The sequence below is a fragment of the Saccopteryx leptura genome, chromosome 6 (genome assembly GCF_036850995.1).
Source record: "Saccopteryx leptura isolate mSacLep1 chromosome 6, mSacLep1_pri_phased_curated, whole genome shotgun sequence".
NCBI lineage: Eukaryota > Metazoa > Chordata > Mammalia > Chiroptera > Emballonuridae > Saccopteryx > Saccopteryx leptura.
In genome coordinates this window covers 6,052,746-6,077,414 of record NC_089508.1, presented here as the reverse complement: position 1 = coordinate 6,077,414, position 24,669 = coordinate 6,052,746, and the positions used below count along the sequence as shown (strand labels likewise).

The 24,669-nt window shown below is 61.4% G+C and overlaps 1 protein-coding gene across 2 annotated transcripts in view; it reads right to left on the bottom strand.

The window, feature by feature from the left end:
* Positions 1–24,669, bottom strand: part of CCDC85C (coiled-coil domain containing 85C) — an 81,401-nt gene that overhangs the window by 1,947 nt on the left and 54,785 nt on the right. The window contains exons 2-4 of one of the 2 annotated variants that reach the window (XM_066344464.1): positions 16,332–16,405; positions 5,130–5,237; positions 675–770 (exon numbers count right to left, since the gene is read on the bottom strand). In XM_066344464.1, coding sequence (XP_066200561.1) covers positions 675–770; positions 5,130–5,237; positions 16,332–16,405 — 278 coding nt within the window. The remainder of the gene's footprint in view (positions 1–674; positions 771–5,129; positions 5,238–16,331; positions 16,406–24,669) is intronic. The other variant, XM_066344465.1, reaches the window with a different exon arrangement.

Below are 24,669 nucleotides of genomic sequence, written 5' to 3'. Positions count from 1 at the left end.
TGGGGGGTGTGGATGTGGGGGGTGTGGGTGTGGGGGTGTGGGTGTGGGGGGTGTGGGTGTGGGTGGGTGTGGGTGGGGGGATGGGAGTGGGCGTGGGGTGGGTGGGAATGTGGATGTGGGTGGGTGGGGTGGTGGATGGGGGTGGTGGATGGGGGTGGTGGATAGGGGTGGGGGTAGGGGGGTGGGTGTGGGCTGGCGGCCATGGCGCACATACAGAGGAGGGAGGTGGAGCGCAGCAGCGGGAACTGAGCCCACAGAGACAGGAGTGCTTCTTTGGGACCTGCACCTGGAGGCCCCGGGCAGGGAGGCAGCCACACCTGGAAGAACGGCTGGGCCTGGGAGGCCTGGGTTTAGCACGGGCCCCAGTCCGCCGTGCCTCTGACCTCGAGGGAGTGCCTGCCCTTCCCCTACCCCCTACCCCAGGCCTCAGCTTCCCCAGTTGCAGGGAGGGCAAACAGGTGACACACTAGCTACCCGCACCTGAGCCCCTCCCCCTACAGTGTCCTAGGCAGTCACAGCCACCCCACCCCCAGAGATGAGAGCCCCACTCTGCTGCTCAGAGGACCTGAGAGCACAGGCAGGGTTCAAGGTTCCACGTCCCACTGCGCACCGGGCCTGGGATCGGGCTCCTGAGGGAGGGGCCTGGGTGCAGGTGGGCGGGGCCAGGCCCTCACCTTCATTGCGTGCACAACAGCCTCCGGCTTCTGTCCTGTGGGGCTGTAGCCAGTGGAGGGGGGTGAGGACAGCTCGGGAACCAAGCAGGCGGGGCCCTGAGGAAGGGAATCACAAGGCTCAGCTTACCCTGAATAGACTCAGGTGCTAGCACAGGGGTGACCAGCACTGACTGAGATCCTGTGTGGCCAGGGGCCAAGCAAAATGAAATGGGGGTGGGTGATAGGAAGAGGAGGCGGGGGTGAGGGCTGAGAGGAGTCCCCGGGCCCCACCAGGCCCCCAGGCTCCTCTACACAGAACCCGTGGAAAGGCCTGTTACCAGTTGTGCAAAGGGAGCAAGCGCTGCTCCAAGTGGGCAGAGACTCCCGAAGACCACCTAACGACACCCAGGTGTCCCAGCCGGTGATCCACCTCAACTCCATGCCCCCAGCCCCAGGGTTACAAATCCCCTCTAGCCCTAAGCCCCGCCTCCTGGCCCTGTCTGGCTAACTGGCTACCTGGACACGATTCAGCAAACGCTAATTGGCAATTAGGCGTCAAACTCCCATGCCAGCCTGGGAGGGCAAGTAGGTGGGCAGGGGACAGGGCAGAGGGCAGGGGACAGGGGACAGGACAGGGCAGAGGGCAGGGGACAGGTCAGAGGACAGGGCAGGGGACAGGTCAGAGGACAGGGCAGAGGGCAGGGGACAGGGCAGGGGACAGGGCAGGCAAGGAGGGGTCCAGCCTACTGGTGCCTTTCCTACCTCTGGCAGAGGCTGAGTGTCTGCCCAGGGCCCCCCAAGGTCACTGGCCCAGGTGGCCGGGGAGCAGCGGGCCAGGCTGCCTCAGGCTGCAAGGAGGACCCTGGATTCAGGGCCCCACAGGAGAGCCTTACAGACAAGGAGCCCCTAAGGATGGAGCCCCGAGGGCCAATAGGAGTGAGGTGTTCGGAAGACCCCGGGAGCTGAGGGGGCCAGACAGAAAGCACTGACAGTGCCCAAGCGAGCACGTGAGCAGCGAGCAGGAGGGGGGCTCCCAGCTAGGGCTCCTGGGGCCCTGCTTCTCCGAGTCTTCGTTTCCTTCTCGGCCGTGGGCCCGAGGACTCCTCCGGCGCCTGGGCAGACTCGGTGAGCTTGGCTAAGGGCCACGGCCCTGGGGTCCTGCCCATCGAGGCCACACTGTGTGGAGACCCTCGGGGCCCAGAACCTTCCACCTGGCAGCCAATCCCCCCGCACCCTCCCTACCTGCCTGCCTCACAGGCTCACCCTACTGCTGGCTCCAGGGAGGCAGGGACCCACAGCCTTGGGGCCCAGAAAAGTGAGGTTCTGCTGGCTGTGACTTGAGGCAGGGCCCAACTTAATTTGTGCCTCAGTTTCCTCATCTGGACAACAAGAAAGATCCCTGTGTCCCAGGGTGCGTGCAGGGACACTGCCCAACAGCTGTTTCCCTAACTCCAGCCCAGGCTGCCTGATCTCTGGTGCCCAGGCCAGGTCGGCCATGTGGCAGACCAAAACATCTGGAAGCTCTGTGGTGCCCCAGGAAGGGGGAAGGCAAGCCACACAGGTGAGGCAACTTGAAGCACAAGGCTGCACTCCCCTGACTGACCAGAAGGGGGCAACAGCCACAAACACATGGGCAGGCACCTGACCCTGGGCACCTCTAGCCCCATGTCCTGTCTGTACCTGGGGCACCTGGGGCTCCTTGAACCGCCAGCTCTGGGAGGGGGCCGATTCCTGGAGCCACGGCCGGAGGAAAGCCAGGAGTGGCTGGGGAAGGCTATGCTGTTCAGCCCCATCCCAGTCGGCATCACCGGGCTGCCAGAGCATGGCCATGGGAGCCTATAAACGAAGCTGCCACCCCCAGACAGGTATGTATAAATAACATGCAGTCCGGGCTGTGACCTCTGGGGCCTTCCCCACGCACAGTCCCCCGAGAAGGCCGCCCCATGGTGTGGAGGACCACAGCCTGGAGAGCTGAGAACCCCCCCCCCCACACTTCCTCAGCCACCGAGTTCTTTCCACAACCCTCTGGGCAGACCCAGCATTTTATCCCCCTTCCCCCACTGCACAGATGAGGGGAGCGAGGTTGAACGACTCGTCAAGGCTGAACAGCTGGTCAACAACGGGGCTGGGCCTTGAACCCAGGTCTGGGACTCCAGAACTGGTGCCAACAGAGGAGCCCAGTGTCCACCCAAGAGCTGAAAGCCTACGCCCCCAAATACCTGTCCAGGAATGCTCGCAGCGGTTCTAGTCACAATATAGTTAATTTAAAAAAAGGCAACAACCCAAAGATGTAGCAATTGGTAAATGAATAAAGAAAACATATGCCCACACAATGGACTATCATTCAATAGTTGAAAGCAATGAGGCGCTGACACATGCTACAATGTGGCCAGACCTCAAAAACACGGTGCTAAGTGACAGGAACCAGTCACAAAGGATCAACCACATATGACATGACTCCACTAATACAGAGAGTCCAAAACAGGCAAATCTACAGAAGCAGCAAGTCCGTGAGTGTGGCCAGGGGGTGGAGGAGGGGAAGTGGGGAGAGACTACTAAGGGGTATTTTCTTTATTTGGGGGGGAGGGAGTGGAAATGCTCCCTTTGATACACTAATCTGTGAGTATACTAAAAAACCATTGAATTGTATGCTTAAAGTCCACTAGAAAAAAAAAGTGGGGAGACCAGCTTACTCGGGGGACTGTCAAAAGCCTTGATGTTCTCCTCTCGGAGTGTAAACCAACCCCTCTGCTAACAGCTCCTTCAGAGCATGCGTGGGGCCTGAGTTCCCGAGTCCCGCCGACTGCCACACACACACACACACACAGCCTGAGGGGAAAGCCTGCACCCTGCCCCATGGCCACCTGGGCCAGTGACCCTGTCAGGGAGGCCCTGGGCAGACACTTAGCCTCTGCCGTAGGCAGGCAGGGGGTGGGGGTGGGGGAAAGGGAAGGGGAATGGGGTGGGGGGAGGGGTCACACTAGCCCTTGACCCTGGCGATCCACCCCACCCCTGCAGGCCGGGCACATCACAGCAGCCAGACAGGTTGCACAGCACTTCAGTTTGCAGACCACTCAGAGGTCTTCAGTACACAGCGTCCCATGGCTGTGAGCCGTCAGAATGGATGGACGGGGGCTGGGGGGGACAAAGGAGTGGAAAAGCCACCCATGTGGGTGCTGCTGGCTTTGTGGGGCCCTCACTCGTGAAGCAATCGGACCCTCGCTCCGCCACAAGCTCCTGGATAAGTTTCCAGAATATCAGCTGTCGGCGGGCAGGGCTGTCCTCAGGAGAGACTTCTGCCGCGGGCGCAGCCCGTCTCCAGCACGAGGCCTGTGTGGCTCAGGCACAGGTGCCTGGAACCTCTCTGCTGGCCGAGCCAGGGCCCAGGGGCGAGAGGCCAGGGTCCAGGGGCGAGAGGCCAGGGTCCAGGGGCGAGAGGCCGGGCCCCCCTGCCCACCCCACAAGGTGACGTCGGGCTGGCCCCGGCCGTCCGGCCCCCTGCCTTGCTGTGGCTTACAGAGGGCCGCTGAACAGCCTGCACGGGGCAGACGCAGAGAAAATGCTGCTCACTCTCCTTCCGATTATCTTCAGAGCTCAGGGAGGGAGGTACTTTTTGAGCAGTGGTTGTTTTTCTTTTTTTTTTTTAGCATATTCACAGATTTGTGCAATCAGAAGAGAAAATTCCCATCACCCCAAAAAGTAACCCTGCACCCCTTAGCAACCCCTCCCCCCCATTCCACCCTTCTCCTGTGACCAGGGGGCAGGCTGGCGACTGGGACTCGAAATGGTATGGGGAGAAAGAAGCCCTTCCGCAGTGTCTGGAACTCTCCAGAGCCTGGCCACCACTCCCGTGCTCGCTGCCCCCAGAGCTGTGTATGCTGGTCGCAGGGTGTGACACGGGTCTGACAGACACATCTACCCCCGGGGAGCAGTCCCGAGCCAGCCCTCTGCCCCGGCAGGACTGGTCAGAGCCCAGGAGAACCCTAGAGGCCCCCGTGGAGAACTGAAGTGCATGACCCGCACACCCACCCTCAGTGACAGAGCCTGGGGTAGCGATTCCTACGTATATACCCCCAGTGCCAGCCCGCATCCCCTCCCGACCACGTCCAAGGGTTAACACAGGCTCCTGGGCTGCTCAGCGGGATGGTGGCTGGGCCTGGGCAGCCGCTCTCACGGCCTCTGGACACTGCCCAGTCCGAGTTGGGCCTCCGCCTCTAACCGCCACGCTGGGCCCTTCCAAAGCTCTGCAGGGCCAGGAGCCCGGGCCCCTTGCTAGAAACGCGGGGCGGGGGGGGGGGGGGGGGGGCAGCCTTGGCCTGCCGCCCTCCCCTGAGCCAGCGCAGCCAAGACTGTCCACAGGCCCAGCCGGGCACTAGCTGGTCGGAGCCTCGCCCCTCCATGGGAATGTGGACCGAGGGCTCTGGAGGGGCCAGGCCCACCAGGGACCGGTGGGGCCTCTGGGAGAGCAGCACTTACGTTCTGCAGGGCGTCCTGGTAGGAGGGGGGCAGGCTGGCGAGCTGGGACTCGGAATGGTACGGGGAGAAGCCTTTCCGCAGCGTCCGGAACTCTCCAGAGCCTGCCTGCTGCAGGGAAAAGGGGGGGGGGTTAGACGTGACGATCCAGGTGGAGGGGGCCAGGGCCCTTGGAGGGGCTCCCCCTCAGGACTACGGTCTGCTTGGGGCACCTGCTTGGAGGCCCAGCCCACACGGCCCCTTTGGACACCCCGTACATCCACCCCATCCGTCCTGCCGGTGGTCCAGGCCAGGCAGGTTCGCACTGGATTCGGGCAGACGGCAGAGGAACCGCAGAGCCGGAGAGTGCTGGGCCGTCACCGTGTACTGGAGGCTCCCAGGGACAGGTGAGCAAATGAGCAAAGGAAAAGCGCTTCTCGCAGCGGAGGACAAGGGATCAGGGACACCACCCCTCACGGTGACCGCTGAGGGACTCAGAGAGCGCACTGGGAACACCACCAGTGCGGGAAAGCACCCACAGACTTATACAGACTAGACACACGTGGCTTCTGCCGCGTGCTCACGCAGTCATCATGCAAAGTGCTTGAGCCAGGAGACCAGTGAGCACGCCTGACACAGCTAATTTCCCTACACACAGCTGCTAAGCAGAGGAATAAACAGGCGAGACGCTGAGGGCGTGGGGCCATAGCTCCCACACCCCTCAAACATTGCTCCTCTGCTCCAGCATCCCACTTCTGGGTTCTCCACACTTCCTAGGGCGCCCCTTCTCCAGCCCCTGGGGCCCGAATCCATAGTCAAGTCCTCCTGCCTTCCGTGGGTACTGGAGGGGGGGGGGGCGTTGCTACAGGGGGAGCCCTTCTCAACGCTCTGCTCGGGCTGCCCGTTCGCCTCCAGCACCGGGCAGGGGCTCCCCACTGGGGCTCCCTACTGGGGCTCGCCCCTCTGCATCCACAGGAACTGGCACAAGCTGGGCAAACGGCTCATGCCCAGTGCCCAGGGCATGCTGAGGGGTGGAGGGATGAGAGTGATGAGTGACTGAATAAACAAATGAAGGAACCCGCACCCTTGGCCTTCTGTGGGTGCCTTCAGAGCAAAGCAGCCCCACCCCCTCCCCACAGAAGCGAGGCTGCGGGGTCCCGAGGGAGAGAACCCGGGGGTCACGCGCAATCCCACACGGGTCCCCAGGTCCAGCTGAGCAGGAGAGGCCACAACCTTTCAGCCTTTCTTGGTATTTCTGGCCCAAACGCCCTTTTCTACTTCAAAGGAACTGAGGGAGCTCTGTTGGGCAGATAATATATGGGGGGAATGTCCCATTAATCAGCAGGCTGTTGAGTTACCCAAACAAACCCTGGCAGGGAGGAGGCCAGCAGGGAGGAGCGGCAGCCACGCCTGGGGGCTCCTCCTCCTCCTGCTCATCACCCTCTCACGGTGGCCTCTAAAGTGTGGCAGGGTCTCACCACGGAGACCTTGGGCATGGCCCTCCATGCCCCTGATCCTGGCTGCGCCTGGGTTGGCCAGAGCCACCAGACCATGCCCTGCCCTGTCGTCCGCCATGTGGTCTAGAGTCTGCTCTGGGCCTCGTGCCCCTCCTCCCAGCTCCTCTGGCCCCGGACCAAATGGGCTCTGAAGCAGCCCACATGCTGTTATTCAAAACACTGGTTTGTGTCTCCTCCCCCCCCTCCCCCCCAAATAGTTTCCTTGGGAGGAGGTGCATGCACCGGGGTGGGGGAGTTTTTTAATTAGCAGCATGCAATTCCCACCCTTGCCTTCAGTGATCGTCTCTAAATATTTGCACGTCCACAGAACTTTATCAGCAAGCCTCAAAGCTGGTGGGAAAACGTACAATCTCTCATTAGGGGCAATGTGACTAATGACGCATCGAAATGAGGAACTGTAACTGCACTTAAATCCAAATTAAAATCCTGGTCTCTGCCTGTCGGTGCCCGGAAGAAAGCCATCCCCAGGTTGTCACTGTGGGGGGGGGGAAGAGTTGAAATGGCCGGAAGGCGGCGGGGCCTGTACCTCATGGGGACGGGACGGGGGCGGGGCTGGGGGTGGGGGGCACAGCCGCTCGTCAGACCTGCAGTCTCCCTGATGGGCAGAGGCTCTGCCACCCCGCAGGGGCTGAACAGGACTTCCTGAATCCTCACCAGGGAAGGAGACCACCCAGGGCCGCAAACACAGCACTGCCCCCACCCCGCCAGTGTCCTCCAAGGGCAGCGCGGGCCTCCTGGCCTGGGAGGGTGATCCCGGGAGCTGTAGGGCCTCCGAGTCCACTTAAGGACACCCGGGCTCTGTCACTACAACGCTGCTCGCTGCGTGAAATCAGGCCACCCCTGGCCGCCTTGGGCCTCGGCGGTGCTACACTGTCCCCCAGCCCCCACCTTCCCACCAGGGCTTTTTCGGGCAAAGCTGAGGGGACTCCCTTGGGGACACACACACCCCCATACACCCGAGAGCACTGCCAGAGGGGTGCTGAACAGAACTGGCCGTGGCGGACGTGAGGCCGGTGGCCACGGCCGTGCAGACTGGCACTGGATTCAGGCAGACGGCATAGGAACTGTCAAGCCGGAGGATGGTGGGCCATTCTGTTTATTAGTCTCGCTACAGCGGACGAGCAAGCAGACCAGGGAAAAACCCCTTCTAGGCAAACAGTAGCAAAAACGGCCCCTCCCAATCAGGCGGGCAGGCAGACAATCTGCAATCTACCCACTCTGCCGCCCTCAGGGCAACACCTGCAGCCTTACTCAGACTAGGCTGACGGAGCTGCCCGTGCTCAAGCACCAGTCAGGCAAAGTACAAGCGAGCAAGCCTAACACACTTGTTTGCCAACAGCGGGCACCCCCACTTCCCTAGCCACACGAGGCTTCTTGTTTGGGGGACCAGCAGCTGTGGGTAGGCCCCTTTCAGGGTTCACTCAGGGGCACCCTTCCTTCCTGCCCCGAAGGGCTTTGGCCCCTGGAGTAGGACCCTCTGCTGCAGCAGTTTTGTGTTCAAGAAGCACCTACCCAGTTCTCCCAGCTGGGCAGCAGTGCCCAACTGCAGGTGTGGTTCTGGGGACCCGGGGCACCCAACCCCACCCAACAGCTGGTCTGCAGATGACCGCTTGGGACACATGACCCAGGACCCCAGGCTGATTTGTGTGCAGTGCCCAGGGACATTCCAAGTGACCCTAGACTAGTCCCTCAGCCCGCTGGCCCCCCTGGTGTAGGCAGGGGTGGCCGCAGGATGGGGCTGCATGGGGCTGCAGTGACCCCGACCACCCCTGCTTTCCGAAACAGCGCTGCCTTACCTGGCTGTAGAAGCCGGCCGGCTCGGGGCAGGTGGGAGCCCCCGCTGACCCACGCAGCCTCGGCCCACTCCTCCCCCCACCTTGCCCCTCGGGGTCCTCACTGCACAGGGTGGGGGCCACACGGGCTGGCCTCGCAACCTCACGAGCAGGGCGGGCTCGGGGAGAAGGGGCTCCTGCCTGCACGGAGCAACCCCCGGGAAGGGACTGGGAGAGGGACCAGAGCAGACAGCGCACCCCACGGCACTCCAGGCAGCCCCCACCCGCGCCCCACACACACCACAGCACACAGGTCCCGCCAGGCAGCTCTACCTGCAGCCAGCTCCTTGGGCGCACGAGGGGGCAGGGCAGCTGGAAGGAGAGAGGGTCCGTGTCACCCAGCACGCGCCACCTTGGCCCTCCCCTCTGCCCCTGACCCTGGACACCGGTCAGTCCAAAGCCGCCAGGACCTCAGCTTGGCCAGAGTGGTTTTCCCCATACCACGAGCAGGGGTGGGGGCCCCTCAAGGCACCTCCCAGGAGCCCCACATGGTTACAACTCCAGATTTAACGAGGACTGGCAGCGTCTGCCTCCCACGGGCACCCGGGCGCCCTCCACAGCCCTCCCACAGGGCTCCCACCAGAACACCACTGCCCTTCGGGGCGGGGAAGCAGCCCTTCTGAGAGGCCGGGCGGGGTACACAGGGCTGCAGACGCCCCCAGGTCCCAGCCAGCAGGGAGAGGCTGGGCTGGGACACCCCCTCCGCCCCCGCTGGCCTCAGCTCTGCCCCTCACAGGAGCGGAAAGGTCCTACCAACCAGATTTACTTTATTTTCTTTAATTTTAAGAGAGCCCATTTGCAGGCCATTAAGAACATGGCCGGAGGCCCAGAGGTTTCTCCCTAATAAGTGCTCGGACCAGGCAGGGAGCTCCCACGTGCGTTTCCTGCACTGCTGACGTCACTCTGCACAGCTGGCCCAGCTCCCTGCTTCTCGTGCCGTGCTGTCTCTGGCCCTAAGTCACCCTGTCTCCGTCTTGGTGTGTGTACCGCCCAGGACGGCGAGGCTGTGACTGGTGGGTAGCAGGCGGACAAGACCTCACCCATCCCAACGACCGTCGCCCCTCACAGGTCCCCTCGGCGGCGGGCCGCAGGACCTCCAGGGAAGGACAGGGGCCTCTCGAAGGAGGATGGATTTGCAAAATTCAACCCCCACCCTGGCAGGCTGGAGCTGAGCAAGCCACCGACTTTCCAGGTCTCTGTTTGCTTGTACGTCAATGGGGGTCCAGACGGGATCACAGTGACTGACCTACGTGTTTTCCATGGTTTTCCCTTGACTCCTGAGGCAGGCACCTCAAGCGTCCCCATTTTGCAGATGGGAAAACTGAGTCACAGGAAGGCGAAGCCACTGGCCCAAGGCCACCCAGCTGCAGATGACGTGAGCGGCACTTTGGGGATCTGAACCTCACTCTGGCTCACATCCCAGGCCTGGCTTCTGATGCTGCCTCTGACCTCCTGTATGGCTCCCAGTGGGCACCGGCTGAGCCTCGGGCGAGGGGACAGAGGGGAAGTTCCTGCTCTCTTCTTGCCCTTGCTATTAGACTGACCATCTGCTCGGGTGCTGGAAAGAGGGGATTTCCGCCCTGGCCGTGGGAGAGGCTCGACCGGTTCTGAGGTGCCACTAATGCACTTAAAGAAACCAAGCTGTGGCCCTGACCACTTAGCTCAGTCAGAGCATCACCCCGAAACACCAAGGCTGCAGGTTCGATTCCTGGTCAGGGCACAAACAGGAAGCAGCCAATGAGTATACAGCTAAGTGGAACAACAAATGAATGCTCCTCTCCCTCTCTCTCTCTCAACAAATGAATGCCTCTCTCTCTCTCTCTCTCTCTCAACAAATGAATGCTCCTCTCTCTCTCTCTCTCTCTCTAACAAATGAATGCTCCTCTCCCTCTCCCTCCCTCCCTCTCTCTCTCAACAAATGAATGCTCCTCTCTCTCTCTCTCTCTCTCTCTCTCTCTCTCTCTCGTCAATCAATAAAAATGAAAAGATGAAAGAAACAACCCTCCAATAACAATGGGGTACGGGGTGCAAGGCCAACCCCAAACCCACACAGGCGGAGCAGGAATGGCCCAGAGCCTGTCGGACAAGGAAACTGTCACAGAAGACCCCGGCCTGCAGAGCTCCCACTGCGGAAATACCACAGGGCCAGCATCTCCAGGGGGCTTGGGCAAAGGAACCCACCAATCCCAGCAGCCAGTCCTCCTCAGGGACTCGGGAAACAGAACAGAGGCATCAGTGACGAGCTCAGATGGTGGCACACCAGGCCTCTGTCCCCTAGCCTGGATGGGTCAAAACTCAGACAAAGGACAGGGGAATGGTTCCTTCGGGGCCAGGCAGGTCCAAGCCACAAGCCAGGTGGCACAGTCTGCCAGACCTGGAACTGCCCAAAGTGCTCCCCAGGCGCCGGGCTCCGATCAGCGCAGCAAGCTCCATCACCCGTCTTACAGGCGAGGAGACCGAAGCAGCAGGACACACAGAATGTTGCCTCAGCCAGACAGCAGGTGAACGCTGGCTCAAGATTCCCCAGGACCCAAAGCCAACGTTCTTTCACCATCAGGCCCAGAGCAGCATCGCTGCCTGCTGAACTGTGTCCCCCATGATTCTTATGCGGATGTCCTAACCCCCAGGCCCTCGGGGCGTGACCTAATTGAAGAGGGGTTTTTTTACAGAGATGAGTAAGCTAAAATGAGGTCATGAGGGTGGGCCTTAATCCAAGACCAGAGGTGCCCTCATTCATAGAAAAAGGAAATTGAGGCCCTGGCCGGTTGGCTCAGCGGTAGAGCATCGGCCTGGCGTGCGGGGGACCCGGGTTCGATTCCCGGCCAGGGCACATAGGAGAAGCGCCCATTTGCTTCTCCACACCCCCCCCCTCCTTCCTCTCTGTCTCTCTCTTCCCCTCCCACAGCCAAGGCTCCATTGGAGCAAAGATGGCCCGAGCGCTGGGGATGGCTCCTTGGCCTCTGCCCCAGGCGCTAGAGTGGCTCTGGTCGCAACAGAGCAACGCCCCAGAGGGGCAGAGCATCGCCCCCTGGTGGGCAGAGCTGGGAAGAGCGTCGCCCCTGGTGGGCGTGCCGGGTGGATCCCGGTCGGGCGCATGCGGGAGTCTGTCTGACTGTTTCTCCCCATTTCCAGCTTCAGAAAAATACAAATACAAAAAAAAAAAAAGAAAAGAAAAAGGAAATTGGGACACAGACCCGCACAGAGGGAGGACCTTGCGAAGACACAGAGAAGATGGCGTCTACCAGCCAGGAGAGAAGCCTGGGACAGACCCGTCCCTCCGGGCCCTCGGAGGGAAGCCTGGGACAGACCCTTCCATCCGGGCCCTCGGAGGGACGCCTGGGACAGACCCTTCCCTCCGGGCCCTCGGAGGGACGCCTGGGACAGACCCTTCCCTCCGGGCCCTCGGAGGGAAGCCTGGGACAGACCCTTCCCTCCGGGCCCTCGGAAGGAAGCCTCCCGGCCTTGATCTTGGCTTCTGGCCCCCAGAGCTGTGAGACAAGACCTTTCACTTGCTTAAACTGCCCGATGTGTGGTTCTTTGTTACAGCAGCCCTACCAGACTGATACAATTGCCCACGCCAGGTAATCTGCTCCTCCACGTAGGCCTCAGTTTCCCTGCCTGTGCTTGGTATCAATCCTGCGGTCACTTCCAACCTGGGCGTTCAGCCACCTTAGGTGGTACAGCAGAAATGGGGGCCCCCGGGGTCAGGAGGGGGGCAGGCAGGCTCGGGGCTGCTTCATCACGGGCCTGGACCACTGCCCGCACGCCCCCAGATGGCCACCCGCGTGCCCAGGGCGGGCTTTTGTCAAGCTGGCTTCTGGGCGGGCACACAGAGGCCACATTTATCCACCCGGCGGGCGGGGGAGGTGACCGGGGAAAGACAGCGCCTGCGCGCACGCGTGCACGCGCGCGCGCGCAGGGCCCCGGCATCAATTACAATCCCCCCACCACACCCCGGCATGGCACGGCCGGCACAGAGAAGCCGCGGGAGAAATAATAACGTGCACAGGGGCTCGCGATGAATCATCGTGGAGGAAGCAGCTGTGCTGATGAAATTTTAAAGCTGACAAGAGAAAGAAACGACAAACTGCAATACAGTAATTGAGTCTGTGAAGACTCCGGCACATTTTTAATTAAAGCTATTTTGGAGTTAAATGGAGGAGGCCGTGGAGGGGGGAGGGGCGGGGCAGTGGGAAGTGGGGATCCACAGAGGCTCTGCTGCCCTCCCACCCAAACCCCAAAGTCACAGCCCCTGAAAGACAGTTCAGAGGCAGACCGCGCTCTCTCCGGCTCCTTCGCCAGCAGGCAGGTCCCCCACACTTTGGAGCACTGGAGGTTTCTGTGCAGTTTGATTTCCATCATGGGACCCAAGGGCCAGATTCATAAAATCACACAAGCCAGAAAGCACAGAGGCTGAGACCAGAATCCCACCCCCAGCAGCGAGCGGTCTCTCTTCAAGGTGCCCACGTGGAGTGAGAGTCATGCATACATCACTTTGATTACCTCCAAAGATGATATGCTCACTACCTTACAAAGCAGCTCTCCCGTGGCTAAGCAGACCTTTCCCTATTCTGGGCCAGAAATCAGCCTCCCCTTTGGGCCTAGGACTCTGGGTGGGTGGGTGGGGGCGAGGTAACCAGGGGCTCCCCAAGATGCATGCACTCAAGCTAGCCATGTTGAGCACTGGGGACTCAGAGGCAATCACTCAGACCCTGCAGCCCAGTCCTTGAGTAGCTAAACGGCCCAGCAAGGTCGGGGCCCAGGCTCCCCACAGAAGGATCCGGCCCCTATCAGGGCGGGTGGGCAGCCCATGGGGCTGAGAACTCAGAGCAAGAGCCACACGGGGGTGGGTAAGAAAGCTGTTGGCAGGAGGCCACGCCTGAGCAGGGAGCTGTGACTTGCAGAAGAAGGACAGGAGGGAGAACGCTAAGCAGATCCCGTCTTCCCTGGGGCCCTTAGAATCAGTCCAGGACGCTCGCTGTGGGCCAGGTCCCGACCATGGGGCTCTCCCCACCTCCGCTGTGCCCCTAGCAGTCCCCTCGTCCACAGGGAGTCCACTGGGTGCGACAAGGAGGTGGTTAGGCGGGGGGAGAACAGTGAGAACAGGCAGCAGCGCCCCTTGCACCCCCCCTCAGGGCCATGTACACAGCAGGCGCCCATCGAAGCACTGAGTGAGGGTCTGTTTTACAAGTGAGTCAACAGAGCCTGGGGGGACAGGAAGTGGCTCGAGGATCCTTACAGGGCTGGTGCCATCTAGGCGCCCCCAGGAATCCAAAGGCAAGTAAGCTGTGAGTTGCCACCAGGAAGCCCTGCGCAGGCGGGAAGGGGCGGGGTGCTCTCACCCTTCATCTCTCATTTCTCCTGCGTGGCTTAGAACACCAGTGCCCTCCTCCACTCCTCCATGGCCAGCAACACCCACCCACCCTCAAGGCCACGCTGTGTTGACAGCAGGTGGCAGGGGCATCAGGAGCACCATCCATGACCCTGCAGATGCTCTGCCAACACCACCGGCTCCAGGCTGCTCGTGCTGAGGGCGGATCGAGGACCAGACGAGGGCAGGCGGCTCCCAGTGTCTCAGCACCATGCGCTGCCCCCTTCCGAGTCTCTGCTCCCGGAAGGACCCTGAGCAAGACCCAGGCCCCCAGCGGAGTGCCTGCTGAGGAAGTGACGCGGGAAGGGGCCTGAATGGCCACCACCCGTCACACACACAAGCCCACACAGCTGCCAAAAGAGCGGCTCAGCTTCACAAGCCTTCGTGCAAGAAGGCGAGTCCCACAGAAATAAGACCCGTGGGGCCTTCCACGCGGAGAGCCCTCTGGCTCCCAGCACCCTCCCATTCCAGCACAAGCAGGCAAAAGCACATCATGTCCCTGGACCCTGGTCTCACTGCCTGAAGCCAGCAAGCACGGGTCTAGGCCAAGGGTATGCAGCCCCACGTCTGACGATGTCTGAGCCCAGTGTGCCAGGCCCAGGTGTGGGCACAGGTGGGGACCGACCTACTGCTGCTGCCTCCAGACCAAGACCCCCAATCTGACCCCTGGGAGAGGGCACAGCTGGCTTGGGGAGGGGGGGTTGCCATTCTGCAGATGCCCCAGACACAGGGCCCCTGGCCACCGCCACCTCTGCACGTGTGGGCACGGGGACAGGGGACACCAGTAAGGTGTCTCCCTTTGGAAACCGGGTGGGGGCGCCCACAGGGAGGAGGATGAAGGGCTGCCGCTCTGAGGCCTGAGCATGTGGACATTTTCCACAAGTGCAGCCGGACCTACCACCCGGCACCGGGTGTGTCTTCCCAGGGGACCAGGTAGCCCAAGACAGCAGGGGCACAGGGTCAGGGACACTGCCATCTTTGTGGAAACAGGACCACAAGCTTCGGCTGGACCGTGGAACAATGTCCCAAATCCCTGCTTCTCCAGGGAGCCGTGGGTTAGAGCGCGGGCAGACTGGGGTAGATGCATGTGGCCTCACCGCCCGAGGCTTCCTCCACCAGATGTGGTCCTGGCCTTCCGTCCACTGCACTGTGGCTGGGGCAGCTCCCTCCCCCGCACACTGGCTGGGTACCTGCTCCCGGCACAGGCCCTGAGCCCTAAGGCCACCCCTGTCACCCCAAAGTCCCCACCACCACCTCCACTGCAACCCCACAGCCCACCCGACACCCCCCTTAGCAACCACAGCGAGCCCAGGTCAGGTCCACTGGGAATGTCGAATTTAAGGAGCTCCAGCCCTTCCCCACCCCGGCCAGCCTCGGGAGCCAGCACAATGCAGAACCTTAAACCACCACGTACAGTCACAGAACCAGCCTTGCAACTCAATACCTGGCTCTGCACCTGAGCACGGGGTGGCGACCCCGGGGGTGGGACCACAGGGGTGGAGAGAGAGCCCAAACCTGAACTGTGGACTGTGGCGCGTCCCGCTGGGCTGTGGGAACTGCCCACGAGGCCTGTGCAGGCGTGAGGTGTGGGGGTTGTGCTCCATACTGGGGCCACAAGCCCCCAGCCGCCAAGCAGGCAGAGAGGGTGCCCAGGGCTTCCTAAGTAAGGCAGTGGCACCAAGCCCGCTGGTCACCTAGCAACGGGACCAGGCCGCTGAGCACCACCTGGGGCTGGTTCCCAGAGAAATGCTCTGGGCATCCCAGCTGGCTGGCCACTGAGGAACCAGGGCTGCTGCAGGGGAAGGGGGGTGAGATTGAGCCAGTGATGGAACGAGGAACAGAGAGGCTAGAGGGGTCAGCTGAGCCAGCTGGCCCTTGGGCCCCAGCTGGGCTGACCACAGCCCCCTCTCGGCCCCGCCTGAACAGGAAAGGCCCTTGCACTGGCCGGCCGGCCACGCTCGGCCACAGGCCTGCTCTACCTACCTCTCCCCCCGCCCACAACGCCATGGGTCTGTGGGCGCTGGCCGGGCCCAGGAGGGAGGAGGATGGACCCCAGCCCCAAGAGGAAAGGACATAGCAGGGGCAGAGGTTTCCACGTGGGTCTGAGCAAGGCGTGCCCACCTCGGGGGCCTGGGTTCACCCATCGGCCGGGGGCAAAGCAGCCCATCTCCTCAGCCATCGTGTGTCCAGTCTCTGGACCAGCCCCCGTGTGGCCCCAAGGAGCTCGAAGACACCAGGGCACAGAGAGTGAACGGGTGTGACAGAGGGACCCGGAGGCTGGGGAGCAAAGGTCAGGTGCAGTGTTCCGGAGGGCGGGCTGGTGGGAGGGAGCAGAGGTGAAGGGGGAAGGGAGCCCCAGAAGCTGGGGTGGGGTGGGGTGGGCACCGGGGCAGCGGGGGTCGGGGGCGGGGCTCACACAGGGGCAGCGGGGGCGGGGCTCACGCGGGGCTCACACGGCCCTAGGCTGCAGTCAGCTGGCCCTGCAGTCTGCCCGCAGCTGGCCTACCTGCGTGAGCAGCTTGTCCCCGTCCAGCAGCTTCACCTTGGTCTCCAGCTGCCTGATGTAGGCGGACGAGGGGTCTGAAACGACAAGGAGGGGCACGTTACCAGAGACTCGATCTTCCGTGGGGCAGCTGCCCGCCCCACACCCCCCTCACCAGCCTGTCCTGGGCCGATTCCTTCAGCCTCTGCCATGCTTCGGGTCCACAGAGTCCCCTCAGACGCCCCTGATGGGCCCTGCACAGCCAGGGGACGCCCACCCCAGGTCCAGCTGGGGAAACCAACACTTCTGAGTATGCAAACCCGGCATCTGGGGTCCTCCACTGCACCAGACGTAATGCACGGAATTCTACAAATGACCTGGAGTGGGCGTGGGCGGCAGGTCACCCTCCACCTTTCCTACAGGACTCTTACCCATGAGAGCCATCAAAAACCAGGCCAGTGACACCCTCCCCAACCACTGTCCCCAGCTTCTGAACGCACAGGGGATCCACCCCCCCCTCACCACTGACCCGTTACAATCACACCAGCAGAACAGACAGAATTCCCCTCCCTGCCACCTAGAGCCCTGGCACTGCCGCAGCCACCATGTCAGAGGAGAGAAGTGACTGGAGTCACTGCGGGCGGAGGTTAAGGGGGCCACCCGTGGGAATAATGCAGCATCTGTCCACCCCCAGCCCATGGCTGGCACCATCCGATGAGTCTGGAACCTTGACATCCTCAAGGATGACATGACTGTCCCCCACTGGTGCCCTGCAGGACTGGGCACCAGCAGCCCTCTCCCCATAATGTCGTGACCTTCCTGAACCCGGCTTAGCCCAGGCCCCAAGAGTTCATGTCATCGGCAAGGCCACCCCCAGAGGTGGCCCCCAGTGAGAGAGGCAGCATCCTGCAGAGGAGCCCCTCAACCAGGCCCACTTTGTTCCTAGAAGCACAAGGAAGGACCCTCAGGAGCCCCCGGCAGCCAGCCAGCCCCGGGGCAGGCCCAGGGGCATTTGCATTGGAAGCACTGAGCCAGCCCTGGGCAGGAACGGGAGTGCCAGCCCCACCCACTCTCTTCTAGGGAACCACAGAACCGACTGGCCCCACTCTCCCCACTCTCTTCTAGGGAACCACAGAACCGACTGGTCCACTCTCCCCACTCTCTTCTAGAGAACAACAGAACCGACTGGTCCACTCTCCCCACTCTCTTCTAGGGAACCACAGAACCGACTGGTCCACTCTCCCCACTCTCTTCTAGGGAACCACAGAACCGACTGGACCCACTCTCCCCACTCTCTTCTAGGGAACCACAGAACCGACTGGTCCCACTCTCCCCACTCTCTTCTAGGGAACCACAGAACCGACTGGTCCCACTCTCCCCACTCTCTTCTAGGGAACCACAGAACCGACTGGCCCCACCCACTCTCTTCTAGGGAACCACAGAACCGACTGGTCCACTCTCCCCACTCTCTTCTAGGGAACCACAGAACCGACTGGTCCCACTCTCCCCACTCTCTTCTAGGGAACCACAGAACCGACTGGTCCACTCTCCCCACTCTCTTCTAGGGAACCACAGAACCGACTGGTCCCACTCTCCCCACTCTCTTCTAGGGAACCACAGAACCGACTGGTCCCACTCTCCCCACTCTCTTCTAGGGAACCACAGAACCGACTGGTCCCACTCTCCCCACTCTCTTCTAGGGAACCACAGAACCGACTGGCCCCACCCACTCTCTTCTAGGGAACCACAGAACCGACTGGTCCACTCTCCCCACTCTCTTCTAGGGAACCACAGAACCGACTGGCCCCACCCTCCCCACTCTCCCCACTCTCTTCTAGGGAACAGAACCGACTGGTCCCACTCTCCCCACTCTCTTCTAGGGAACCACAGAACCGACTGGTCCCACTCTCCCCACTCTCTTCTAGGGAACCACAGAACCGACTGGTCCCACTCTCCCCACTCTCTTCTAGGGAACCACAGAACCGACTGGCCCCACTCTCCCCACTCTCTTCTAGGGAACAGAACCGACTGGTCCCACTCTCCCCACTCTCTTCTAGGGAACCACAGAACCGACTGGCCCCACTCTCCCCACTCTCTTCTAGGGAACCACAGAACCGACTGGTCCCACTCTCCCCACTCTCTTCTAGGGAACCACAGAACCGACTGGTCCCACTCTCCCCACTCTCTTCTAGGGAACCACAGAACCGACTGGTCCCACTCACTCTCTTCTAGGGAACCACAGAACCGACTGGCCCCACTCTCCCCACTCTCTTCTAGGGAACCACAGAACCGACTGGCTCCACTCTCTCCACTCTCTTCTAGGGAACCACAGAACCGACTGGCTCCACTCTCTCCACTCTCCCCACTCTCCCCACTCTCTTCTAGGGAACCACAGAACCGACTGGCCCCACCCTCCCCACTCTCTTCTAGGGAACCACAGAACCGACTGGCCCCACTCTCCCCACTCTCTTCTAGGGAACCACAGAACCGACTGGCCCCACCCTCCCCACTCTCTTCTAGGGAACCACAGAACCGACTGGTCCCACTCTCCCCACTCTCTTCTAGGGAACCACAGAACCGACTGGTCCCACTCTCCCCACTCTCTTCTAGGGAACAACAGAACCGACTGGCCCCACCCACTCTCTTCTAGGGAACCACAGAACCGACTGGTCCCACTCTCCCCACTCTCTTCTAGGGAACCACAGAACCGACTGGCCCCACCCTCCCCACTCTCTTCTAGGGAACCACAGAACCGACTGGCTCCACTCTCCCCACTCTCTTCTAGGGAACCACAGAACCGACTGGTCCACCCTCCCCACTCTCTTCTAGGGAACCACAGAACCGACTGGTCCCACTCTCTTCTAGGGAACAACAGAACCGACTGGCTCCACTCTCCCTCCACACCAGTCACCTCTCAGGAATTCGGAGCCTTGTAGGGAGGGAGAAGAGTGCCTTCCTGCCAGGCCAGCCCACACCCAGCTCCAGGGAGACACTGGTGACCACAGGTCAGCTCTGCCAGGGACACCTATGGGGGTGGGTGCTCCTCACGTCTGACTGCTGAGGAATCAGGGTTCGGACTGGTCAAGCGTTCTGTCCCCAGCACAGTGCGGGGCAGCACAGGGGTGAGAGTGGACCCCAGGCCTCCCCACTGGGACCCTGTGCGTACGCCCAGCACTGGGCAGACCCCACCTGCCTGGGCCGGGGACCCTGGCCAGCCTGGGGGCTCCAGCTGTAAAACGGCCGTGCTCTCACTCTTCTCTGGCCGATGGTCACTACCGTCCACACCCCACGAGGGCTCCCAGTCTCGCTTCACTTATCCATCACCCAAAAGTGACAAGCAGTTCCCATGACCCTTCCACATTCCGCCCGTGTAAACAGGTCTGAGGGCAAAGGCCTTGGTGTCCAGGGTGTGCCGGGCACAGAGGGGGAACCGGGGTGCAGCCTGGACTCCCCAACCCTGTGTGTCCTCCGCACGCTGTTGGCAGGAAGGCTCCCTGAAACACCAGCTGGGAAACAACGGACAGGATGAACTCCAAAGGTGCTCCCAGCTCTCTGGTCCATACAAGCTAGGGAGGCCCAGAGTGGTCTGCCTCTGAGTGGGGGAGGGGAGGGGAGGGGAGGGGAGGGGAGGGGAGGGGAGGGGAGGGGAGGGGAGGGGAGGGGAGGGGAGGGGAGGGGAGGGGAGGGGAGGGGAGGGGAGGGGAGGGGAGGTCCCACCACCCACCCCACATGACACATAGCAGTCTCTGCACCTGGCAGGGATCAAACGGGCAGTGTCCCTATTTTCCAGAAGAGGAGGCCACGAGGAACAGTGTCCCCAATCGCTGGTGGGTGAGCAAAGTGGCCTAGGGCCCAGTGTTCTAGCCCCTCCCCTAACCCCGCCCCTTAGGTCAGTGCTCAGGATGCAAGCCTGGCCGCTCTGAGCATCACACTGCTGGCAGAAGCTTGGCAGAAGCTCCCAGAATGAAGACGCGGTTCTTGGTCCCGCCTCAATCCTGGACACTCCATTACTACCCAACCTTCAGCCGCAGCCACAAGCCAGCGCCCTGCTTCCTGAAGCCCCTACATGGGGACAGTGCCGCCAGGCACAGCCCTGGACTCAGCAGAGGGACCAGACCTGTGAGTGACCACTGGCCCCGTCGGGTCATGAGCTCACACACAGCCCTGCACAGCCACGGCGCCTTCGGGACAACAGGCACGCTGCCCACCCAGTCTCCGGGCTCCGGGACAGTTCTGCCTCTTTCTGTCATTTTGACGGGGGGCGGGAGGGAGGTGAGGAGACCCCAGCGTTGTCCCTCCTCCATCAGATGCAGTTGGGGTCATGGACTGGCATGGAGCCAGCAGACCTACCCATGAGCCTCGGCGTGCATGCTGGGCAGCGGGCCGGCAGGCCACGCCACGGCTCCTGTCTCAGCCTGCTGTTCCCCAGCCACAGCCCACACTTGGGTCCAACACCCAGCTCCCAGGACAGCAGTGACGAGGAGAGTGGTGACAGGGCCAGCCCCAGGAGAGGGACACAGGAAAAATGACCCAACAACACTGCCAGCAACAGACCTCAGAGCCCACAGGCCACCACCCGCGGGCCAGCATGTCCCCCCTAACCGGCCACACGCGGGCACCAACCTGAGGCCGCGTCCATGGCCCGAGACCAAGAAGCAGACCCCCAACTCCACTCGTTGGTGCACGGTGGCCCCAAACCCCAAGCCGCCACAGAGAACAAAGCACACTTCCAACTACCGGGCTGTGTCGGTTTTCATATGAATTTCCAAAAACGATCAGAGAGTCTTAAAATATTTTAAGTCATCCGGTAATTCTCATGGGATCTATCCTGAAGAATGAATCCTAATTAGGAAGAACGCAGACAGTGTCACGGCGGCCAAACCCGCAGCTAACGCTGTCCGGCAAGCCCCGTCACACCCTGTCATCGTCTGAACGGGGCTCAGGAAGAGTGCTCTCCTGAACAGTGTGCAGAAACACCTGAACACCCATGAAAAGGACTGAACACAAAATCACACGTAGAAGTGCTGCTACATTTCACAAATCGATGCATCGAAAGAAATTCAGAAGGGAGCCCATGGGAAATACTGATGGCACTGTTGTCTCCTGGAGGGGGGTGACGAGGGATATCTTTTTTTTAATTCATACTTTTTCTTGTACATTTTCAAACAATATACTTCAAGAAGAGGGAGAGCCTGATCAAGCGGTGGCACAGTGGATAGTGTCGGACTGGGGTGTGGCGGACCCAAGTTCAAGACCCCGAGCTCGCCAGCTTGAGCACGAGCTCATCTGGTTTGAGCAAGGCTCACCAGCTTGAGCCCAAGGTCGCTGGCTTGAGCAAGGGGTCACTCAGTCTGCTGTAGCCCCCCAGTCAAGGCACATACGAGAAATCAATCAATGAACAACTAAGGAACTGCAATGAAGAATTCATGTTTAAAAAAACAAAATAAAAAACTCTGGCCAGTTGGCTCAGTGGTAGAGCATCAGCCTGGCGTGCAAGAGTCCCGGGTTCAATTCCCGGACAGGGCACACAGGAGAAGCGCCCATTTGTTTCTCTACCCCTCCCTCTCTCCTTCCTCTCTGTCTCTCTCTTCCCCTCCCACAGCCAAGACTCCATTGGAGCAAAGTTGGCCCAGGCGCTGAGGATGGCTCCATGGCCTCTGCCTCAGGCACTAGAATGGCTCTGGTTGCAACAGAGCAACGCCCCAGATGGGCAGAGCATCGCCCCCTGGTGGGCATGCCGGGTGGATCCCGGTCGGGCGCATGCAGGAGTCTGACTGCCTCCCCGTTTCCAACTTCAGAAAAATATAAAAAATAATAATAATAAAAAGAATTGATATTTCTCATCTCTCTCCCTTCCTGTCTGTCCCTCTCTCTGACTCACTCTATCTCTACTACAAGGGGAGAAAAAAAAAAGAAGAGGGAGAAATCTTTTATTTATTTATTTTTTTTACGAAAAGGGAGAACGGATTAAATTATTGCACCTTCACACTGCTCAGCCACCCGTTGACGTAACTGAAGCATCCCTACCACACTGGACCCTGTCCCCACACTCAGCTGCACATTGCCAGGAGCCAGGGAGCAGGACACCTGGTCACCCAGAGCAGGTGACCTGCAATGGGGAAGAATGAGGACACGGTGGAGCTTGCGGGAAGGGGTGGTGGCAGAGGACCAGGAGGGCAGGAGACCCCGGGAAGGGCCGCACTGGGGAGGACGATCCTTCCCAGCAGCCCCAGGCAACTCGTGATCCTACTGGGCGCCTGTGAGCCCCAGCCTCTTGGAGACAAGCGTGTAATTAAATTAATCCCAGGGTTTGCAGTAATGAGAAGAGCCTCAAGGGAGGGAAGCATCATTTCCCGGCTTGGCTGCTTGTAGGAAAACGAGGGGGGTGACTACAGAAGGGACCTGGGGCTGGGCTGGGCTGGCCAAGGCGACCCTCAGACCTTCTGCGGGCCCCTCCTGGACCCACCGGGCCAGTTCCGGGGGGGTTCACCAGGCAGCTTCCACCTGCAGGTCAGGGGTGGGGGGAGCTCCCTGAAACGTGCTTGCTTCCAGGAGCCAGAACACGAGCCCTGGCTTCAGCCCTCCTCGCAAGTCCTCTCTGTGCAGCCCTTGGTGGGCAGGAGGCATCAACCTGCAGGGTCTGTGAGCCCCTGCCCACTGGCGCTGTTCGGATCCAGCCCAGGAGCCCCGCGCCCAGTCCTGGCGCTGACCATCAGGGAACCCTGCCCCCCTGGGAGCTGTGAGGCTGGCGCCAGGTCCGATCTCCCCTCCTGACCTGGTTTCCTCCCTGGCTCGGCGACGTCACCCAGCCTCACCTTCAGTCCAAACTTGAAGACTCCACGGACCAGAGGCCACATCTGATCGCCCCTGTGGTCCCGTCCTCGCCTCGCTCACCTCCTGGCACATAGTAGGCCCTCAGAAAAAGACAATGGGTTCATCCTGCCGGGTGGGTCGGGCCAGTCTCCCAAAGGAGCTGGCTCTCAAACCTACGTGCTCCCACCAGCAGCAGCTACGGTGACAGGAAGGAGCATCGGCCTGTGAGAGTGACACGAGGTCCTCAGGCCTCCCTCACCCGCTCTGCACGCCGCTGTCTCGGCCGATGGTGCCAGGAGCTCACGCCTTACTTTGGGTGAGACAGGACTCTAGTGCAAGCAGGAGGGAACCCCAGGAGCCCACGTGGGGGATGCGGAAGTGGGGTGGGGGTGGGAGGATGAAAGGGGTGTCGATCTGCTGGGGAGCTCTGGGGTCTGAGGGTTACTCAAGGGCTCAGCGACTGCGGGGGGCTCAGCGATGGGACGAGGGGGTGACCCCGCAGCCGTGCCCACCTGGAGAGTGGACAGGGAAAGGCCCAGGCAGAAAGGCAGGTGCGGGCAGGTGAAGCGGGCAGTAGGCATGGAAGCGGCACGGCTCTGAGATGTGGGGAGGGTGCCAACAGGGTCAGGCACAGCTCAGGAGAGAGGGGGTCGCCCCTCTGTGCACAGGAGGAAGGAGGCTGGGGTAGGGGCTCAGGCTGTCGGGGACACACAGTGACACACAGGGCCTGACTCCCCAGCTGCTGTCCCTCCCAGGGTTCCCGCCAGCCCTGCCCCCCTTCCAGCCCCTTCCCACTGAGCAGAGTCCCCGCAAGGTCTCAGGTCTTGGGAACAGGCGGGCTTTGTGGCAGGTCATTAGCAGGAGACCCAGACACACCATGCCTTGAGTCTCCTCTGCAGGGTCTCTGCTGGGAGACGGCTGACATGTCCACAAGATGCTCGGCTGATTAATTTCCTTCTTCTTCCACTTCATTAAGAGGGGTCGGCGGCAGCGACCCAGCCGATGGCTCCGTAGGGGCTGAAGGCCTCATCAAAGAGAAGCGACTTGTCATTTGCGGCTCCCTGCCCCCTCCGCCCACAGGATGAAAATAGCTCGGATAGCCTCTGCCTTCTCGGCTTATCTCGGTTCTCCCCCGCCCAGGACTCAACCGTAAGGGGCAGGCGAGTACCCCCATGTACTTGCAGGTCAGGAAATCGAAACCAAACAGGGCAGAGACCCCCCCCCCCAGTCTGCCATGTCTCCTGATGAAGCTGTCACCCCTGTCACAAGCAAGCTGCTCTTCCCACAGGTAACCTCAGACCCTTCAACCCCCACGGGAGGCCCCACCATCCACCACGGGCACAGAAACAAGAGGCAGTGATGCCCCGAACCCTACAGGCTGGGCCGGCCTGGAGGACCACCCACAGGGAGCTCTGACAGCTCCGGGCACCAGGGACACCGTTACGGGTGGAATGTCTGTGTCCACCACAAAATCCATAGGTTGAAAACTAACGTTCACCATGATGGTGTTAGGAGGTGGGGCCTTTGGGAGGAGATTGGGTCATGGGGT